This window comes from Miniopterus schreibersii, assembly GCF_964146895.1.
Source record: "Miniopterus schreibersii genome assembly, chromosome: 14".
NCBI classification, from domain to species: Eukaryota; Metazoa; Chordata; class Mammalia; order Chiroptera; family Miniopteridae; genus Miniopterus; species Miniopterus schreibersii.
In genome coordinates, this window is record NC_138114.1 from 43,599,014 (window position 1) to 43,622,527 (window position 23,514).

Consider the following 23,514-nt stretch of genomic DNA (forward strand, 5'->3'; position numbering starts at 1 on the left):
CTGGGAGTATCCAAGCCGGTTTTATAATGTTACAGACCCCACCCCCTTCCTTTCCAAATCACCCCTCCAGTACAATGAACCCCAACAGCGGGGCCAGGAGCCCAGTGCCCCAGGATGGCCGGCAAAGCTGAAGTCAATGTATATTCTTGTACTTTTCTATTTTTTCTCACAGTCACATCTGCGCTTTGTTTTCTCTCATTTCAAATGTTTCCCAACACATCATGTTTAGTGAGGTGTTTAAGACAGACTGAGAGATGCCGTTGGAGGCAATGTTTTATAGCACAGTTTGTACACTACTTTATTGCCAAATTAAAATAAAGATGTAATCTGGCAGACTCGGCCTGCTGCTAAGCCTGCCTTGGGTGGTTTTCTCCACCGAGGCAACAAAGTAGGGGAGCGCTCGCAATGAGGTAAAGAGCTGTCTCTCCGCTCTCCTACTTGCTTGGTTTCCTAATGCAAAGAAACCAAAAGAACAAGCAGAATGTTTGGTTTGCCTACTGCTTAAGTGCAGAAATAAAAAAGCATAGAAATAAATGAAGGAAAGCAAGATTTCGGTGCCCCTATTAATAAATTCAGCGGAATTCTTCAGAGTTTCTGCAGTGACTCCCTGTTTTCTGGAAGTATAAGGGGTGGGATTTTACCTGACTTTTATCTCTCTTCCCATTTTATATGAATTTTCCATAATGTCTGTAGTGTTTATTTTTCTGGAGATTCCAGAGCTTCCCAAGGCACCTCCTCACATAGACCCTTCAGAGGCGAAGGGATCCAGCTCCTATTTCTACACTAAGTCCCCAACCGGGCTTCCTAGGGCAGTCAGGCTACTGCTTTTATTTTATTTATTTTTTATCAATTGGTTTTAGAGAGAGACGGAGAGAGAGAGGGAGCGAGTGAGTGGGAGAAAGAGAGAGAAACATCGATTTGCTGTTCCACTTACTTATGTATCCATTGATTGATTCTTGTATGTGCCCTGACCGGGGATGGAACCCACAACCATAGCATTTGGAGACGACACTCTAACCAACTGAGCCACCCGGCCAGGGCCTGGCTACTTCTTTTACAACTTCAAAGGGAAAAGGGCTCTAAACCTTTGCCCTCCAGTCATTGCAGTGGGGCCTGGAGAGCCACATGCCAACTCAAGAAAATGTTTACCTCTTGGCAACCTCCCAGACACCGACTACCACAGCGCTATTTCTCTCCCTAAGAAAAAAGACCACAACATCAAAATGTCCTGATTTTATGGATTCTGAGGGCACTTGGCTATACACATTTCTCCCCAATTAAAGCTTTAAAAGAAACCAACACACACAAAAATCCCCTGGCTTCCTATGGAACTGATGGCCAGCAAAACTCTATCTTGGGCCAGAAAGGACAATGTGATCAACAAAACTCTTTGAGCATCTTAAAATGCTCATATGAAAAACCCTCCACTGGGCGTTCAGGCATTCAGGATGCAATGCAATCAGAGAACACCCCATCCCAGAAGCCAGACATTCATGCTTCATCCTCAGGGCCTTAAAGGTCTCATTCACTGAAGGAGAGAAAAGCAATGACAGGGAAATAAGGGAGGAATGAAGGTGGTATGCATTCAAAACAGGGAGAGCACACCTGCAAGGACACCAAGGAGTGCACACAAGGAGCGAGAGAGGAGAGGAGGATTCTGCTGTCCGGGGAGGTCTGAAGGAGCTGCCACCTGCACAGGATACTTTCTAAGGGATAGTACCTTTTGCCTGAAAATTCTGTTCACCACAGGTCAGTGTAAAACAGCACCCAGCAGAGCCAACTAGCACCGAGGCTAAGCTCATGGCTGGGAGTTTTGTGGCAGCGGCATCACAGAAAAGCTAATGAGCAATCCTTACACGAAAGAATCAACCCAATGTTCCTTTTCCTGGGCAAATATGGCCATCGGTCTGCCAACACCAGCATGGGGCCCTGCTTGGTGCCCGTAGCTGCATCTCATTAGTGTTAAAAGCTCCCTGATTCATGGGCAATCGCCAGCTATTATTTCCATATCACTGACCCACCTGAGTGGCCACAGACCCTCTCCACTTGATTTCCAGGCAACCCCATTAGTTAATGGCTCATCTGATGACTGCAGCCCCACTCATGCTGTGACTCAAGCCCTGCAACGTGCAGTTCTTCCCCAGCCCCGACTCATACCAGGAGGTTATCCACGCTTTTCTTCCAGCATGATTTCACCTTCATTCTCTCTTGGAGAAACACAAGGTTAGCAGAAATCTGCCCATTTGCTGATCTCAAGAAAGCAGCCTCAAGAATGAAAACCCTACCAAATTTCATGTAAGGCTTTATTCCATTTGCTGAACTTCAACGTGTGATACCGAAGGATGGGTTTTCTCATTGGGAAGATTCATTAACTTCTACAGAGCAAAGGCAGTTAGGGCTCCTTCCAGATCCTAAATGATAGAATTAATTGCGTGTATGGTCACAAAAGATACTTTTTGGTCCAGTACAGGATGACTGTGATATCATCCTAATTGGTCTTCTTGTGTTTGACCTTATATTACCACATTTTGTCATTATATTTCTACCAGATTAATTTTCCTAACCTTAAGCCCTGAACATATCATTCCACTGACCAAAATTTTCCAAAGGAGCCTAATTAGAAAACCAAAAATGATTTTGCCTAACAAGCAAACTGTCAAAATAGTTAAAAAGTATCAAGATTCTGTTCCAGAAGTATATATTAGCTATATATTAGCTTTACCAAATTTCAGTTTCAGCCAAATTCACAATCCTGTAAACATGGTTTTTCTGACTTTGTATTATTGTTTGTGACATTCCTCTTGTGTAAATGTGTCCCCCGTAAAGAAATATGATGTATTCATTAAGGTCCAGATGAAGTCGTTTCATCCGACCATCATCTCCTGAACTCTGGGCTGCCCATTTCACAGAATCGATCCAGCCATCTTGATTGGGCATCTATTAAATGTGAATGAGGGCACTGCTCTTTTGGCCCCCCTTAGATCGTGTGCATTTAATCTCTCTCCCCAGATGGATTACATGCTCATCGCTATGGTGATATTATACCAACACTACAGCATGCAGAGCACCTTAAATGGACGTGGAGTCTAATATTGTTTTTCCCCCAATCATTTTGGAAGCTCCCCTGCAATTATAATTATCAGCCTGAACACATTTTACAGCCAAGGAAGCTAACATTAAATACTGCTCACTGTAAGTGGCTGAGTTGGGGCGACAGCCCAGAGGTCCTATCTCTTCCAGGGTCACAGTGATCTCGGGAGGTACTGTTTAAAGTGCTGGGACCTGTTACATTCTGGGCATCTCCTCCAGCACGACTGCAAAGATGCATAGTGTTCGCCCAGCCAGGTAAGTCTGGCCTTCACTCTGCCTCTAAGCATTGCGGAAAAAATTAACCAACTGTCAGATAAAATACAATAACCCAGCAGATTAAATGACTAATATTCTGTGTCTTGAGCTGCTCAGCCTCGCCTGTGGCAACTGCGCCATCCTGGACCAGATGCACTGTGGCCTGACTCCAGGAATGAAACTGTACATTACATTCTGCTGAAAGGGCAGCCAGGCTGCTCAAGAGGAAAAAAATACTAATTGTAATCTTTTCTATTTTTAGACTTAATGTGCATTTTATTTGGCAGTAAGGGCAGCATGAATAAAACTCCAATCCCCAGAATTTTAATTTGCTTCCTACAAAATGCTCGTGGCAGTAGAGACCTTGGAAAGTTGTTTCCATAATTCTACTCCCTTCAGGGAGAGCCCCACGCATCTCCACCATCTCCAGATAAAACCCTAGAATACCCCCCCTCACTCATGTAAGTCCAGTATGTCTTTAAATATGTATAATTTCTAACAACTAAGGAGAATTCTAAGAATGACTTCACTGAACCATGCATTTCACAAACAACATTCCAATATCTCCCTATATCCCTCTGGCTTCTATGGGTAGAGTCTTCCTTCCATTTGCTTATGCATATGTTGTTTCTTTTAATTTGAATTTAATTATATTTTCTGTTGGTAGCCTTATATTCTACCTGGGAATGTAAGGTCCTTAAAAATAGAGGCTATATGTATTTTATAGTGCGTCTGCAGTACAGAGTACATGATATATTTTATAGTATGTATTCCTAGCATATATATAAACATATCACACACATACACACACGCATACAGAAACATCAAACAGCAAAACCTCATTCAGTGCTCCCTTTAAAAAGTGGAACTTTCCTTCAATCCAACCAGCAAGAGAAGAAAAGTCCCGAGGTAACCTGGCTCTGAATAATGTTACCTGTGCACACGATTATTGCTCTGGCCATTTCTCTCACTGTTTTAGAAAATTCCTAGTTAGTGTTCTTAGCCTTTTGGGGGGTCATCCTTCCTTATGAGGGTCGTAGAAAAGCTATTCTGGTCCTTTATCTAGAAAAATGATCGCCTCTCCACATACACAAAACGCTGCCTTGAATTCCATGGGGGTCAGGGGCTCCTCACAGCCTGGAGCATCTTCCTTAAAAACTGCTTCTCCACAGTGAGTTCCTTGCTGTCTGGCTTTTCCCTTGTGTGCTGGGTCAGGGGTTCACACAGCTCCAGCCAGCGACCTGAGGTCCTCCTGGCTGCCTCTAGGCCCACCAGCACCCGGCTTAGGCTACCGCCCAGAACAAAACTGGTCACGGAGAAGAAACGTGGAGATGATTAACGAGCCGACTTCTCCCCGGAGAACCGTGCACCCTGGTCTCAAACAAGGTGCTGGAGCTCACCTTTTGGTCTTGGCTGTAGGCCAGGATCCAGTCCTCCTGCTTGGGGTGGAAAAGCAAGCTCTGGATGTAGAAGTTCAGCCGGTACTTTTGATAGGTCGCCCCTTCATCTGAGCTGATCAGTAAGCTGCTCTCAATCTCCGGGTCCGTGAGTAACATAATCTGCAGCGAGGGATTGTTGGGGAGAGACAAGAGGAAGTTAGATTTCCAAATTTCCAAGACTTAACAATGACCTGACATTTTGACAGGGGAGGAAAGAGGGGCAGGCAAGGGACACCTGGCCAAGCAGGGGACCTTGACTCCGTCAGGGGTGTTCTACCTTGACCCAGTGCCATGAAACGATTTCCACTAGGGAATGAAGGAGGCAGGACAAGCTGGAAGGAAGGGAGAGGAAACAGAAGACTGCATTTTCTTCCCTTCTGTAGGACGCCTGATTCTGTTTTTCCCAAGGTTATCTCCTTAATCTGAAGTATTTCCCACCGTTCCCCTGACCTCAACCCTCCTTCCTCCTGTGCCTTGTTTACTTTACATTTGGGGAGGGCGGGGGATTAAAGAACAAGACTTATCACAGTCTGTTGTGGGAAAAGTGGAAAGAAATGGAAAGAGAATGGAGTTCACTGGATTTTCTTGCTTATGGAGCCTTCCTGTTCATGTCAACAATATCTGGTGTCATCCTACCTTTAGCATGATTTTCTGAGTCTTGTGTCAAAAGCTGGGCTTTCTCACGCCTCCTCTGCAAATTGTACAAAGGCCACTTTATCCCCTTTAATCTATTACATAATTTACTTATTTTGTTTACTGTCTACATACCCTCTCCTAGAACATAAACTCCATGAGAATAGACATAGGTGCTATCTCTCTATTTTCCTCCCCCCCAGGTGTATTCCCAGCAGCTAGAGTAAGACCCGGAATATATTATATACTCAGTAAATATTTGTCAAATGAACGAATGAATGGAAGAGTTTCCCGACCTAGAAAGATGCCCAGAACAGCATGGGCACGTGGGAATGGGGAGAAAGATGCCCAGAGCAGCGTGGGCACGTGGGAATGGTAGTCCCACTGTAAGAGCAGCTGACCGCCTCCTGCCTTTCGCCTACACAAGAGACTAGACTCCACCTGTGCAAAACTTCAGGCTTCTGACGCTCTGCTCTGTCGCGCTGGGATGGCTCATCTTGGTCAGAGCAGTAATGAACAATCCACGATAGGAGCATGACACAGAAGCTGCCCTGATCACTGGTTTTTTCCTCTCATTTTGTGCCTCTGGGAAGGTGTGATGAAGCACCTCATTTCCGACTCTCCGCGGGTCTCCTTTCACTCACTCCAAGTGCACACCTAATGCCTCCAGACAGGCTACCCACTGCCTTCCTCCCCATCAACTTATTAATTGACACTTTCTGAGCTTGGTTCGGAGAAGCATGAAAGATGTGCTTAATGTGTGGCTGTATGGAGAGAAATCACTGCAGCCTGGGGTCTTTAAAGATTACCAGCCCAGGAGGCAGCACTTCTAGGAAAAGAAGAGCGAGAGAGAAAGGAAAAAATAAGACAGAGCCATGGCATAGGCCAGCAGAGTGCCAGGCAAACACACGGAGATTGCTCGGGCATTTGGAGGCAATCATAGTAAAACCTCGGGCTGGTTAGTGTCACCTTCAAAAGTGCTGGCCTGTCACTGCAAGTGGCACATGAGGATCACACACCGGACACACTCGGCCTGAACTGTGTTTATGTCATCTGGGGAGAATTTAAGGTTCCTTGCTGTTCTTTCAACCTCCCTTCTTTCTTTTTCTTTTTTAAAGATTTTTTTTCATTGATTTTCAGAGACAGAGAAAGGGAGAGAGAAACATCGATGTGAGAGCAAAACATCAACCGGATGCTTCTTGCACATCCCCTACCCGGGATCAACCCCCAGCCAGCACATGCCCTGATCAGGAATCCAACGGGCAACCTTTCGGTGCACATGACGAAACCCAACCAACTGAGCCACACCGGCCAGGGCTCGGCCTCACTTACTGAAGAGGGAGTGCAAGGCTGTGGCTGCTGTGCAGCCTGGACAAGATGGACAGTACACACACAACCGGGAGACAAACTGCCTCTCCATCCACGTTCCGGTGAAGCCGCTGACCCCAGCCATAAATTCTGACAAAGTCAGCGTTTTCTTATCTCCTGTTCACCAAGCAGACAGGGTTCCCTCATTGGATGGCTGGCTTGGAGCCATCAGGCAATCTAAGTACAAACTCACATGGCTTCATTAAAACCCCTCGTATGCATTAAACGAGGACTTTCAGATGGCTCCTAAATTCACAAGAATATTCCCAGGTGATTTCATATTTACTAGCACATAAAAGTTGTTGTTTTCCAAACAACAAATATGTCATCAGATGATCATATCTCTTTGTGTCTCCAACCACAATTAACAATAATATGTAACAAGCCTTTTGCACTACTACCAAAAGTACTTTCCATAATAATACGAAGAGGCTCAATTTTATAGAGCATCTATTGTCTCTGCAAGGTGATTCCCCCCCCTCAGATATTCTATTTCCCTGTTAACCAGGATATGTTTTCCTCTCTTCCCATGAGAACAGACCTCACCACCTGCTTCTCCTGGCAGGCCACTTCAGCAAAATAAAAACACTGGGCCTACAGAATATCCTCAAATCAAGCTGATTTCTACTTATCACTTATTTTAAATGTTTTTGATAGTCATTGATGCTCTAAGTCATGAGACTGTATAAGGTAATTCTGCATCCAGGTAATACTGAATAAGGGAGGGTGGAGGTAGAATATGCAAGTGTTTTTCAAACATATGGCTGCTTAAGAGTGAATAAAAGAACCTCCTTGCTTCCATGGCATTTTTTTCTGGGTACTAAAAATATGTACACTAAAATCTCACCTTCTCTGTACAGTCCTCACCTGAAACCCTCTACTTGGGAACTTGACATTTTAGAAATGATGGAAGATGGTTGAAAATCCCCCTTGTAAGATTTATAAGTGCGTCTGTTACTACACAAACCTTCCAGTGGTTCTTCTTTCAAACCTCTGCTCAAATCCATTCAAAACAAACAGGTCAATCGGGCCCCATTTCTGTTTAGCCATTTTTATTGCACAAACGACTCTGTAAGAGCACCAGTGGAATGGAAAGGAAAGAAAAATAAAGCGCTCGTGACCCTGTCCCTTCAACAAGTTACACGATGTTTATGCTTCCTTCTGCTTTATCCGTATCTATATATCATATCATAGATTTTCTTATTCTGATTTTTTTAATTTAACACTTAAATTTAATATTATTGCCTATATTCAAATCCAACTGAATGAAAAACACACAAACGCATGCACATACATTAATACACACCACTGCATACGATGCATTACTTAATCACAACCTTCAACAAAATTAGGTTACACTTGGTACAGCGGTTGAACCCTAGGAAGTATTTAATAAATTATTGTTAATTAAATAAGTAAAATCTTGTTATTTCAGTCTTTAAAATTATTTAGTAATTTTATTTCAAGTGGGTTGAGGTTTGTCTTGTTATTTTGTAGATTACTAAAAATAAGTAAGGTAGTAAGTAAGTAAAGCCTTTAAGCGAGATACAGAAAATGTTTAAGGTATTTGAAAGAAACAATGTACATATGAGATCCAATTTTTAGACATAAATGATGGCATATATAAATAAATATGCTCTATCTTCTCAAGGAGGTACTTTATTGAGAAATACCGAGATGGCAACCTGAAGTTCATGAACACGCCTTAAAAATTAATAGATTACACTCTTTAAACATGCCCAGTGATCACTGTCTTTGCTGGTTCACACTGGCTCTCTACCCCTTCTGGCTCTTCATGTGACTTTAAATAAGTGGTGCTTTGTTGTGTTTAATCCTTTGCATTCTGGAACTTTAGGAGGGCTTTGTAAGAGGCGTGAATCCAAACTGCGTAATTCCTGATGTGAGCGTGCTAAAAAGGGAGGCGGCTGTTTGCCTGGCACAGAGCTTGGTCTGCAGTGTGGGCCCAGATGCCTCTCTAAGTGAGCGAACAAGGTAAGGAGTGAAGGGTGAACCCTCTTCATGCCTGTGGCCCGGGAGCCTGAGGCCCCCCAGAGAAGCCCCTGCCGTTCTACTTGCAGGCAGGGGGTAGAAACGAGGGGGAGAGCCTGCTTTCAACAGGGAGCTGACCACTCTCTGTTCGGACCAGCCCACGCGTGACTGGAACCCGCTTCCTCATGCCTCGCGGGGTGCGCGGCGCTGCACCGACCGCACCTGCAGAGGAACTGCTTTCTGTAGAAAGTCAATGCTGGCGACACGGGCTCCCGCCACCCAGCTCTCGGCGATCATTCATCATCCGCTTCGGCAGAAGGCAAAAACTTTATTTGCTTTTCCTAGAGGTGACAAATGAACATGAAATGCAATGTATAGACTTCAAATATGTCACTTCCCAGTTTTTTTAGTATCTGTCCTTCTGACAGCTTAGTGTCATCAAAGACGAAACGCATGTTCCCTCTCTTCGACCTGCTCCAGGTTCAACACACGGCTACATGATGTAACTACAGAGTGGCTGGGAGCTTTCTGAACTGTCTCGGTTGTCTACTGGGGACATTTCTCCTGGAGAAATGTCATTACTATTTTCTTTTCCAGATTCTTTTCCTAGGTGTGTTGTCCTTGGAATTCCATCATTTGCCCTTTTAGATGGGGTGGAGTTAATAAAGAGCAGTTTCACTGCCTGCAGGCATATACTTTATCTCACCATTTCTTTGGTCCTAAAGTAAAGAGTATTTATTTTATGTTTTGTTCTTTGTTTTCTCTTTTGCTCATTTGTCTATCTTCGGTCATCTGTGAACTGGAATCAAGAGGAGATAACATACGGGGGACATCTCTCCTGATTTGCTGAAGGCTTAACTCAAATGCAGATGACCATATCACAGGTGCATAATAAATACTTTTCCTAATGGTAATGACAATCAATGACAGTGAAAAAATTGCAACAGCAGTCAATTGGGCACTCCAGTTATCTACCTACTTTATCCAAACAAAAATCTATCTATAAACAGAATAAGAGGCTATTTGCAGGCCTCTGGCTTCATTATTAAAAATAAATTAAGCAAAGTATAATCAGAGCAATTGAGTAATTTGCTGACCACTGTGGGTGATAAGCTGCCCATTCCCAGTGGGAGCTGAACGTTTATCTTTCCCAGGTGAATTAAAGGTGAGAGCAATAGGTGTTTATCTGTTTGCAACTGTTTGGAGGGCAGTATTGGGGGAGGTTCCAAAGGATCCCAGAATGATCCATGAAAAGGAAATCACTGAAGTGCAAACAATAGTGAGAAAAGGAGACGAAAGTGAATAAACAGAAAAAAGTTCAAGTAAGTGTACACTGATAGAAAACACCTGTAGAACGATGAACCCAGTGTTCAATCACTTGTCCTGAATGCTACTCCCAACTCCCCAAACTCGGGGAAGCTCACCTAATGCACCATCCATGGTCATTAACACAAAATAGGGTCATTCAATACAAAGAAACCACAGAAACGTTTGGGCAAGAGACCACCTACTTGTGACCTGAACATTAATTCAATGAAATTGCTAGGAACACGTGGCACTCTAAAGAGTTTATTCTGTGAGTTTACTTCTAAAACATTTTTTGAATGAGGGCCCGAAAACTTTGATTTTTTTAGGGGAAAAGTGAGTTTTTAAGAAGTGTATAATACTACTTCAGTTCTTCACATGTCTCTTACTAGCCTTGTCAGGAGATCTTATTAATTATCATGTAACATTTATGATAATTCATTCAATACTCCCCCTGGGCAGGAGGAGAGTTAAGTTCACCAGGAGTGACAACACATGGGTCACACTCCTCGGAAGACAATTCAAGAAAGAAAGTTTATAGAAGATTTCTTCTAATTTCTCTTGGAATTAGTGAACGCAACCCTTTCCTGAGTCAATCTGAATCTAAAAAACGCCACTTCACTGTGAGACTCTGCTTCCATTACAGCGGACGGCACTGACCCCCCCCAAGGAAACGCATGCCCACGTGTTGGGGTGGGTTGATCTGAAGGGCTGACTATGGAGCCTGTGAACCACAGGCCGGTTTTCCAGAAGATGAGCCCTGACCAAATCCTAAACCTGACCCTTGTCGATGTTGCTGTGGGTGTGTGCACTTCCTCGGAAAAGAGAGGGTGTGTTTAGTGAGTCATTCACACCATTAGAAGAAGGGAAAACAAACCATAAATATGTACAATGATCACAGAAAATACTATGAGGTTCGACTTCAAAGCCGGATTCGAGTGTCATCTCTGCCACTCTGAAGAGCTCACTGCTCACTTCATTTTTTCATGAGCCTCGGTTATTTCACTGAGGGTAATGATACCATAACCAGCTTACATTTCTTGAGCATCTGTTGGGTGCCAGGCACTCCACTAAACCTTTAAAATATGTTAGGTCATTAAATTGTTAAAAAATACTTCAGATCGATATTATTATGTCCATTTGACAGCCAAGAAAATGACACTTGGAGAAAGGAGGTCATTTTCTCAAGGCCGCACAGCTGACGGGCGGTGAAGCTGACTATGGCATATGCCACATAAGTCCACGCAGACCGGATTGCCTGTGCGAAAGCAATGCTGGACTTTGTGCAAATGTTACCATTACGACTCCACAAAGGATGGCACATTTAGCACTCTATGTTCTGCTGAAATGTGAGAGTTGAGTTTTCAGAGACAGAGAAAGAGGGAGAGAGAAACCTTGTATTACAAATATCTCATAAAAATATTGCCTAGATGGGAAAGGGGGTTGCAGTGAGAAGCCAGGAGCTACGTAATGGAGACTCTCAATAACAAGATAATTGGTAAGATATTCTGGAGGCAACGAATAGTTTTTTGGCTTTAAATACAAATCTCTGGAATCAAAACACTCAGTTCCTCTTTTACACTCCGATTTTTCACAATGGCTCTGGTCTCCTTTTCCTTACCCTTGTAGCATCACTCATCTGAAAGATTATTTTTTGTGCTTTATCCTAAGGATGGGTGAGGCTGGGCAAAAAGCTCTGGCCTAATGAAAGCATAGGGAGGAAAATAAGCATTTCCCCATAAGCTAGCTCTCAAGGAAGTTTATGCTAAACCCCATGGGAACCAATACAGTGTAACTGCTCTCCTAATAAACTGACCCTGTGTCTAATTGGCATCTGCAACACGAACTCCTTTTGCTAGAGTAGTTATCATCATATTAAGGGGATAGTAAAAACTACAGAATATTCATCAATGCTTAGCACTGTGTCATCTGGTTTTTAAAATGGTATTTTAGAGGGAAAAAATGATGCACAAATTTGAGAGACATTTTTATTATTGCAGTTACTATGGAGACTGATCAAATACTTCGAGAATATCTGAGCCATCTTAAATATCCCAGCATTATTCTATAGCCTCCGCTCAAACTCAATGAGAACACACTTTCATGGCCATTACAAGTCCCAAGGTAAATTTTCTCCTAAATCCCCAAAGATCTACAAATGCCAAAAGGTTACATCATTTAAAAACATTAGCTGCTATCAGGAGGAGCCAAGATACCACGGGAAATGGACATTCATCTTCGCTCATGGGAAACTTTACAAGAAATGATGCTCATTTAATGATAAGAAATCTCTTTATTCCACTAGAGATGATTAAGGAGAGGAGGTGGGGAGAAGAACGTCCAGCCTGTGACTCTTCAGGGTGCCTAAATTACCCAGGTTATATTATAGAAGGGCAGACCTGTTAAATGTCCATTAAGGTGTACATAACTAACTCTTTAATAAGAGAGACCATATTTAGGCACTGTAATCCCATCATTTAATTTAGAATGTGACACCATTAAAAAATGGGTCAAGGTGGGGGGAAAGGGACATTCGTAAAACTTTTAACAATAGAGATATATTTTTAAAAAATGGGTTTCTTAAGAGCAAAACTGTCCTTGTCCCTTTATGCTCACAACAAAAGCACCAATATCAGTTACAACATAACTTAGCAATTCAAAACCAAATACTTATTGTTCTCATGCATCTTAAAATAAATTGAATTTCAGGTAGCCTTGGACCAAAAAACAACAAAAGGTCATTTAGGTCTGAGGCTGAATGGATAAATGGTCACTGTGTCCCAGAAACTTACAGCAAGTTTGATTTCTGTATACAGGTCTGTATAAAACCATCCAAAATTTTTATTTTATGTTTTTCTCATTTATATGCATCCTGCTACTATGCCAATCCTATGAAACACGCATCTGCTCCAAGTTACTACCAACAGGAAATTCACGCTTTAAGAAAATAACCATAAAATCAGATCTCTTGACTTCAGTGGTATTTCTCAGCACCCTGAATCAAAAGGAAAAGAAGGGCCCCCCCAAAAAGCCTTCAAAAAGAACCAAAAATTGCCTACATAGAATATCTGCAAACAACACGATCTTTTATGTATTTGGGTTATTATTTTGTGTATCTAGTTACAGTTGCTCAGAAGTTAGCATCCTTAACAATCAGAATGATTCCTAATCTAGGTGCTACCATGAAATCCAGTTAGAAAAGTGTCATTCTATTTTGTGACTGTACAAAAGCATTGTGAGACCCAGATTCATATTCATGATGGGTTCAACATGCCCGTAAAGATACTACCACTTACAAAGCTGGCCAATCTTGATTTAGAAGCTGCTTTGACCCTATGAGACACAGTTCAGACACATTCTGGCTTTCTCTGAATGGATCACAGACAGGGTGAACATATGTCATATTTTGTCCTGGTAAGTCCTGGTTTACTCTACTGCACCATCATAAATATTATTACTGACACACATATGTATGGCTTCCTAGTGAGAGGAAGATTTCTGAATCTTGTACCCTTGGAGAATATCTCTCAAAAGTGAATTTTTCCAGGTAACTGAGTTAATTTTTAAAAAAATACAGACCATACTTAATGACAGAGCAATCCTCAAACTGATGGCTTCCTTAACAGAATATATCAGATAGTCATCTAGCTTTTGCTGAAACTAAGGGTGATGAAAATAATATCTCAATTAATTCATTTTACTAAGGATAACAATGCTTCCTGGAATTGCAGAAGTGTGCTGAGCTCTCCCCTGAAAATTAAATAGTTTTCAAAGTTCAAATCATTCTTCTTAACCCACCCCACCCCCATACCTTTCCACTGTCAGAGAGGCTCCTATTGATATAACAGAAACATTTCTTCCACATTCAATCTAAATAATTTCTTCTGGCATATTTTATTAAATCAAGAAGGCATTTCCAAAGTGAACCCTACCCTAAAACAAATGTATGCTTTTCTAGAGAAATATCTTGATCACCAAATGGAGTCTCACGTGCAAAACACTGAGTGGCTTCCCATTTCGTAGACATTTTAGACATTCCCTCGTGTGGACCGGCCTATAATACTGGCAGGTTCTTCTTTAGAGCCCCTGTCAATCATGACCCCGTCCTCCTAAGGCCATGCTTTGTGTCAGGCTACAGCTTAGTCTGGCCACCAGGGAGCCCCTCCAACCTGCTCCCTCCTCATCAGGAACAGTTGGTACTGGACCGGATTCCTCCAACTTGGAATAAGAGGTGGTGGTAAAAGCGTGCTCCTGGGCTCAGGTTTTTGAGCTATTTGGCAGGTGTCTCGCTTTTGGAATGTCTATGCCAAGGATACAACAATTTTGTCTCTTTTAAATTATTCATCTCATTTGTTTTAAAATTTCATATTTTTCTCAAATATGAGCAGGAATTAACATGCATTCGTTACAGGAAAAATTTGGAAAATGTCCTCCAGAAAGTACTTACAAAAAAGAAAAACGAAATCACTCAAACGTGACTATGCAGAGATAATTATCACTAACACTTTGCAGTTTGCTTTCCCAATCTTTGTTTCTATGTATATATAGGTACACAATATAGATAACTCTGTGTGTGTGTGTGTGTGTGTGTGTGTGTAGAAAGACAGAGAGAGAGAGATCTATATGGCAAAAGGCTATCACATCATCCCCGCTGCTCTTAGTAGAAGGATTCCAAATTTCACTAATATAATCTTATGACCTAATGTAGGTTAATATTTCTCTACATCAATTATTATTTCTTCAAGTAATCTCCTTGAAGTAGAATGTATGGATCAAAGCATATAAATCTTGTACCCCTTTTGATACATATCACCAAATTAATGTCTTTCTGAAAGAGAGTACTAATTCAGAGTTCTTTGATAGGACTTAGGAAGTACTTGTCACCAACACTAGGTCTTCTTTCTTTTTATTTTTATAACATTTTCTAAGCTGGCTGGGGCAAAAGGTGCATTTTGTGTTAATACACATTCCTAATAATAGTAAGTTTTGCTTTCCTTCCTCCCTTTGTCATTTGTGGTTAGTCATTTAAATATCCTCATTTGGCAGACTGCCAGTTCATGCTTTCTCTTCATTTCAAATTATGATTGTTTCTCTTTTTCTAATGGATTTTTATAAATTGCCACTTCTACCTCATAGTCTATTTATAACAGTCTGTTTAAATAAATTTTCTACCTTCATCTAAAAAAAGCAATAAAGTATCATTCTGCACATATTATATACACCTATAAATAGGTGAGCCCAGGTGAGTAGTTAAAGTTTAAAGACAATAAAGAAATCAGAAACTCCAAACTTTATAAAACGTCAATAATTGTGTTCCCTGAATGAAGAACTGCAGGAAAAAACCCTCACATTATTTCTCCAATTTTGACTGCCATCAATTCATAGGCAGAATTTTCATATCACCCATTTATCATACATTGTAAGCTGTTAAAAGATAGGCCACTGCACCACAGAAACTCACGTTTGCTAAACTGCTAGTTAAGAAGATAGTATACATATATGACATTTTCACTTAAGAATTACACAGCACTTTACAAATGTTAAGATATTCCAACTGGAAATTGAAGCAAAGCTCAAGGGAGTGAAATTAGACAGGGACGGGCATGATGATTTCTCCAAGATGATTACAGAACATTTTTGGCATTTCTATGTCTCACACCCAAGATCCTGGTTCCCAGACCTGCATTTTAAACATCAGAAAACATAATAACCAGGTCTTCTAGCCAATGAGCATGGGCTTGGAGTGGTTATTAACCAACACATTTAAATTTGTCTAAAACCACAAGAGAAAATGCAAACGAAATGGCATTTTCCCTCTTTGGAACAATTGCATGAAATGCAATCTTATAATCTGTCTTATCTGCAGAATATTTCAATAAAATTATAGAAATATCTTCAAAATTAAAATTTTTAGAATCCTTTTTTTAGTCATTCTGAGAACAAACAGAAAAACAAGAGTTTGGGAATGAAAAGGGTTTTTTTTAGAGCAATTTTTCACTTCTTGTGGGTTGACCAGATGTTCACCATTCAACTATTCATTTCAACTTTTTTCCCCTCTAATTTATTTAAGTAGTTTTTGGCATCAAGAGATAGCTGCTGTGCTTAAGACTGAAGATTAAATGATAAATGAGACACTGAATGCCTTGCTGGCCTGTGAATTCTTCTACAACCAGCAACTACACAGAAAAGAGGAATTCAGCAGGGACAGTACAGCTACACAGGCACTGACACACACAAAGTATTGTGAGATCGACACTCCTGTTGCTGGAAGGAGAGAAGACAGCCACAGCCATCGAACATCGGACACTAAACCGGGTTTTGAAGGATGTGGAGGTGTTGACAGAGGGCCGGGGAGGGTTTCAGGGTGGAGGGGTTAACATAAGAAATGACAGAGAATTGTTAACATGCCTGACGTGTTCAGGTAACAGCAAGTTCCCCGGGATGGCAGAAGGTAGGTAAAGCTGCCCACAGCCAAGAGGAAAGGGCTTCACTGGTCACACAAAGGAGTTTCGACTTAATTAGCAAGAGAACCTATCGTTCTGAGCCATACAGACAGAGTCACGATTTTGAAGCAGGAGTTAGAAAGACTATGGCTCACTTACAACGATCACTTTGGAGATAATACAGAATGTAGATTAAAGGGAAGGGAATATGAAGCTGGGGGGCTGCTCAAGACATTATGGCAATGGTCCAGCTGAGAGAAGTGTGCAGGGAACACAGACAACCTCAGGTCTGCTGAAATATCCCTAAGCCGGGCAGTTATATTACCAGAAGACTTCTAGTCCACAAGGACTCCAGTCATACTTGATAGTTATTTCCAGGCAAATTTGTAAGTACTGGAGATTCTGGAAAAGGTTTTTCAGAAGCACACCAAGTGGGGAAATCACAGCTGAGTCTGACAATCAACACTCTTCAAGGATCTAACAGGAGGGGCAATAACAAAAACATATGTCTCCCCACTTTAACGCTTGCCAATGTAAATGAGCATATGTGCCTCTTCAATGCTCAACAAAGTCTCCAGCCACAGAACGTGGAACTGCCGCAGAGGAAACCCTCAGGCTGAAAAGAATCATTTGGGTGAGAGCCTTTATTCCTTGGCCAACAGCACAGGGAAGTGCAGTGGTTAAAGCCCATGGTCCATAGGCTGAGTTTGACGGGCATCCGAGTTCTGTTTGAAGGAGATAATATTGGCCCAATGACCACTGTTTATCAGCCAATTTTCCAGTAATGTCCAGATTTTTTGGGATCATATTCCCATAGAGTCATAGTCAACAAGAACTGCTATCCCCTCTAGGGAGGTCCTATCTTTTCCAGTTGACCATAATCCACACATCCTTTGTTGTCTTCTCAACACTGAAAGCTGGCTTCTGTTGGCATTTGTCATTAATATAAGAAGAAAAAAAGAAAAAACACAGCAAAAATTCAGAGCTGAAGTAAAAGATAAGTAAGTTCTGTATCTTTGTCGCTATTCAAAATGGGACAACAAACAACAGATTGAGAGGACAGCGTATTAGATGGTGGAGTTATTACTCATTTCCCCCCATTCATACATTCGCTCTCATTTATTATTGTTTTGGCATAAAGTGCCTGTGCCCAAAGAATCCCTAGTCACATCTATAATCACCTGGGCAAGCCAATAGGTATTTGAATTGAGGCTCATATAGGAGCTAAGAACACAGAACCAACTTTGAGCCCCAGTTCAGCTTATTATTTGTCATGTCACTTTGGGAAATCACTTATTATGCCAGGTCCTTTATTTCCATGGTTATGAAATGTGGCTTAAAATGCCCACTTCCCAGGGTATAGATTTGTGATGATTAAGTGGAGCCAAAGCACTGAACATAGTATTTTCTAAGTGAAATTAATAGCTATGACATCATAAGGATTCAATAATCAAGGAAATTACAAGAATACTAGAATAAAGAAAATGTTTTTAAAAGTTTCCTTTGGTTTGCTAATCTCTGAAAAGCACATTCTGAAGCAAAAAGAGGGAGACACATTCGTAACATTTGCCGCAAGAATTCAAAGACAAAAATCTGTTTTTGCTCTTGGAACTTCAAAAGCATTAGGGCTCTGAGGGGCACAGCTTTGGGAACTGCCTATTGACTACCTACATTGCTGGCTCATAGGAGACATGTAACGCTTGTTAGTTCATTATTATAACTGGCTCTGGACTTTTTGTGGCGTTAGGTCAATCTCATTACTTTCAAATTTCTATGTGAGAAAGAGGTACAGGATCGCAAGAATGGGAACAGCAGGGACAGACGGGGCGATGCTGTCGCTGGCGACATGCGTGGGGGGAAACTGGCTCTGATGGTCCTTCCTGTTTGGAGAGATGGCTGAATCCACATCTATCCTAAACCCTCTTTTCTGTTTTCTTTGGCATTTATGGGAAACAAGATGTTTGCTACATGTGCTCAAGTTATCCAACGCGGCTAAGGTAAAATAGTTACTATAACTATTGGACTAGGAAAGAGGTCCAGAGTTCTGAATGTGAATGTTCTGTGGAGGCAGGTTACCTGCTTGAGGGGCACAGGGGGAAGCCAGCGTGCAGTGGAGTGGGAAATGGGGTCCATTTCTGCCACTGCCCAAGGTAGGGACATTGGAAAAGTCATTTAACTTCTCTGAGCCTGAATTTCAACATCTTAAAATATTGAGTTGGAACCAAAAGGTAGTTTCTAGTGTTTCTTTCAGTTCAGACATTATATAATTTTGGGGGGTAAATTATACATTCTAGAGAGGTTGCAGGCAGATCCAATGTTAGCGAATCAAATCCTATATACCTATAAATAAAATTGCCTTTCCCCAAAACACCATTCTTCATCTGTAATTGATCTTGACACTCGATTCTGGCATTTGAGCCTTACGTTTTGCCCAAATGCAGAATGTACACGGAACACTATGTAAAAGAAGCCTGTGCTGTTTCCTTTCGTCGAGTGAAGTATTCCTTAATTCATATGTTGGCAGTTCAGATTTTCTGAAATCAAGGTAAACCTATGATAACAAGGACAGCAGAAAGAACATCTGTGCTAAATGGAAGCTTTAAATTGTAGAAATGTCAACATGATTCTAAATCTAAGATGGCAAATTTCAACAAGATGTAGATCTTCCTGGCATACCACATTTTTCAACAGCCCCTTTATCAAATTTGTTTTTCCCCTGAAGGTAAATTCTTCTAGTGCTGCATTACACCCATACACCCCATCCCACCAAGGCTCAGTCACCAATGATATGATACCTATCAGATTGAACTAAAATGTAAAGGTCACTTTGTTTATTAAAGCTCAGCCTTGAGCCTAAATATCTCTATTCATTTTTCCTGGGGAAAAGGGGAGAGAGGGAGAGAGGATGGGGGCAGGGGAAGAAGAAGAAGAGAGAGAAGCTTGGGAAATGGGCACTTTTACTGATGAATTCATCTGAAACTGAGTTCCCTGCATCCTAACGAAATTTAAATTGACTCATCTATAGCTGAACCAGAGTTTTCACTTGGAACCGAGAATAAATCTTGCATAGAAAAGATAGCACCTTTCTCTGATCGAATAACAACCGTTTTCTCACTGATCTATCATCTTTACTCTAAGAGACTCAGTAAGATTGTCTAGTGGTAAAAACAGCGGCTCTTTCTGTCTGCATCTAGTTCATCAAACACCTCTGAGCATTTTGGAATTCATAGGCAATACAATCCCACCCACATTTCCATTTTTCAAATACATCACTTGGCTAAAGGATGTTTGCTCTAAGACTGATTGAAAAGTAAACTGCATGATGCCGCTAACTCTTGGGAATCTTGACCTGAAAAACGCCCCACGTTTTCAATTCAAGCACCTATACTTAGGTGATTTTCATGAAAACCGCACATATTTTCTTCTAAGCTCTGAATACGACCCTTTTCCAATTTAGTCTCTCGCTGAGGAGGTTTTGGGCTCTGCCAGAATATACGAAACAAAAGATGGAAACAAACAGCCAGGTGCAACCATGAATTTTTAAAGCAGGTTTGCTGAAAAAAACATGCAAAACAAAACCCCTCCAACCACCCTTGGGGTAAAACATCAATGTGAATATTATCCAGTATCATCTCTAGTATGTGTCTCCACCAGCCCCAGACAGATGGCCAATTTACTTTTACCACATTCCTGTCCATGCAGCCAGGTGCTCCCAGTTGATGGCTTCTGCAGGCTGGGGCTCTGACTGAGCTGTCAGGGAAGCCAGGGAACGGTTCATCGCCAGAGCGGCACGCAGATGTAGAAAGCAAAGCTAAGCACACAGTCCTACAAAATACGTATTTTAAGACAAAGGAACAGTAGGCATAGATTGGCCAAAAAGGTAAAGCTATCTGAAATAAAAGGTTTATTGGAACTTTCTTTGAAATAGGAGGTACCATTTCTTAATGATCATAAAAGGGGAAGTGCCTTCTGTCACTTTAGTCTTCCATTTCCTGCAAGAAGCCTGGGGTTCTTCGATTCAGGCAAAGATCTGTACGACTGAAGGCAGACTACTGCATCATTTCCACAACCATAGCACTGGGCTAAAGGGACGGAGCAGGGCTGTGAGGGGGAATCAGAACCGTCTGTCCATCCTATTCCTTGCAACTCAGACAAAGCTTCTGACTGGATGCAGCATCTCAAATGTCTCATCTGTAATCGACCTACATTGAGCGGTGTCTTCTAACACTTCAGCCCTAAGCTATGGCTCCAACCTCTCGAGCCAAGAAATGGTGGCCTCTTCATGAGTAATTAAATGCACACGTTGGTCTCACCCAACATGCTATGTCAATGCTCACTCCCATGAATCATTTTGGAAAATAAGAAAGTATTCCTTAAACAATATTTACATACAGCCAACATATACAAGACTTCCTAAAGGTTGGTATCTGTCTTCCAGAGCATTTCTAGGATTGTAAACGAAACCACGTGCAAGGGGTTACTGCGTCTACATGTTGTAGGTCACCAATGAACCACCCACACCGCAGATCAAGGAACCAAAAAGTAACTCGGTGGTAGGTCCGTCTCGAGAAGAAATAGGAAGTCTCACATGCCATTAGCCTGATGGGTTAGATAGAGGACATTCCTCTGTCCTTCAAAAGCTCACAGGGTGTAATGTTATCCCCAAACCAATGATTCCATGTTGCTGTTGTTTATCTGTGTGTCTCCTCTACTGGACTTAGTGTCGACACCTGACACTGAATCTTTCCTCTTCCTCTAGTGCCTTCTGCCTAGTAAGTTGTTAATCAATACTTGGTGATAGAATAGACAGGGATAGGGTTTTTAATTCAGAAACTAACTCATTAGGTGTTTAAATGAGCACTTAATATTCACATATTATTACGTAATAAATGTGCCATTGCTCATCACTTTAAGGAGAGCAGTTGGGACAATAAATAAAGGGAAAGAGGAAAATAAGGAATTAGAATCAGGAAGAAAGGAAAGAGAAGGAAGGAAGGAGAAAGAAAGTCTCCAAATAACATTGTTTGGGGCATTAAACTAAATCCCTGTGTGTTTTTATATATTACCCATAGGCTATAATTTTTATTTTTCACTAATTCATAAGATATCATGTTCATAGCAAACATTTAATAGCCCTTACTGTGTGCTAGGACCTGTCCTAAGGGCTTTAGATATATTAACTCCTATATGCTTATAAGTCTATCAGTCAGCTACTAAACAATTGACGTACATCACTGTACAAGTTTGGGGCATACAGCATGGTTTGAGAATGAGGGTAGAATTCTTGATGAAACAGATTTATGACAACACAATCGTTCCTCGAATTACCTATGACTTTACAAAGACGCATATTTTATGTTATAAAAGAAAGCACATAATTATTTGGAAAATATTGCATAGTGGGGAAATATGCAAACTTGGGGCACCTAAGGGCACTTATGAGTGTATGTATTATAAGAACTATAATCAATCACCTCGGCATGCACACAGGCGCACAGTCTCGATGCCTGGCAGGGCTTCTCCGTCTCACAATCCTCTGCACTTCTGAGTGATTGGGTTCTGTCCTCAGAGAGCGTGGCCGGGGGTGGTTGGAATCCAAGCCGTTGCGGGTACTGGAAACGCTCAGCATCTCTTCTCCAGCATCTATCTGCCCTTTAGGCGGCCTTATCTCAGTGACACATCTTGGCCTCTCTCCAGCTAGTATATTGTTTATTGATTGATGTGCATATGGTAGAGAGAGTAGAGCACTCTCTGAAAGTTGTAAAAAACTGGTAAAAGAGGTTCTGAATATGGTATCCGTCTGAATCTCAACAGCCAAGAGACTCCGTGAGATAGATTATTGTGCATCGACCTTGTCCTCAGCTTCCAATCCAGGCCTGCAGCATAGAACGGGGGGGGGGGGGGGTTCCCATTACAGTTGATTTCTACAAGGACATCTTTCATACGGGATCTCCGAATGCCTGCGGTACAGATGATTGCTGTGAGTGGACCTGACACGCAACCGTTTAACAATCCGCCTGCCACGCAGGTGAAATCCCAGGAGGGCCCGGGGCTGATCTGTGGGGACAGCATCGAAAAAGGTGGGCATTTAGAAACCTGGCATTTCATCAGAAAGATGCAGCCAGCTGGGCAAGGCACAGGTAATCCAAACAAACTGATGGGAGAGAAAGGGAGAAGTACTTTGTCATAATTGCTCCATCAAAGAAAATCTCTTCTTATTCAAAAAAGAGGACCCCGTGCCCAGGGACGAACTCGGCAAGTTTCCTTATCAGCTGCAATGTGGAAACATAATTAACAACTGTGTGTATGGAAATAATTAACCTGATGCTCTGGGGGAAAAGGTATAGTGAAATGCTGTTTCAGGGAGGCAACGAGGATAATATTTTAGAATCTGAACATCTAGAAACAATGCTTGAGAAGGAGAAACTCCTCGGTCAGTAATGACATGGATCCAGTTTGGATGATTCTTGGATGTCATCTGGGACAAGAGATGAAGAAAGATAAGCCAGCTACACACACCCTCCAAACCCTAAAATAACTCTGCTCTAGGAAGGCAAAACATCTGCAGATGTCCCTGAGATCCTCTGACATCACAGGACAGGTAATATATCCTCATATTCAGAGGACTTCATGTTTAAATCACCAAAGCAAGATCCTTCCTCAGAAATCTCTGAGTAAATGTTGGATGTTTAAAGAGGTTTCGGTTTGAGATTTTTCTTTCTTTTTTCCAGTGGGAAAAGGGATTTCCATCTCAGAATCTACGGAGGGTAAGGTATGAATGTGAGAATTCTTGGAATTCTTCAGGCGGCAGATTCCACCTGCCCCTTGGCCTTTTGCACCAGAACTTTACAGAATATCATGGTAATTACATTCCTGGTTTCTCCAAATGTCAAGTTTTCAGATCTCAGTATGCTTGGACTTAAGCTCTTTGATCAGCTCCCTGGTTCCAGTCCATTACAGGTACTTCCTCCTGTCTCATCCAGGGTGGATAA

At 41.8% G+C, this 23,514-nt stretch overlaps 1 protein-coding gene across 5 annotated transcripts in view; it reads right to left on the minus strand.

Annotated features, from left to right (window-relative positions):
• Window positions 1-23,514, minus strand: part of SORCS1 (sortilin related VPS10 domain containing receptor 1) — a gene marked incomplete at its 5' end in the record, with an annotated part of 395,914 nt that overhangs the window by 145,049 nt on the left and 227,351 nt on the right. For all 5 annotated transcript variants that reach the window (XM_081158777.1, XM_081158779.1, XM_081158780.1 and 2 more), the window contains one exon: window positions 4,746-4,904. In XM_081158777.1, coding sequence (XP_081014903.1) covers window positions 4,746-4,904 — 159 coding nt within the window. The remainder of the gene's footprint in view (window positions 1-4,745; window positions 4,905-23,514) is intronic.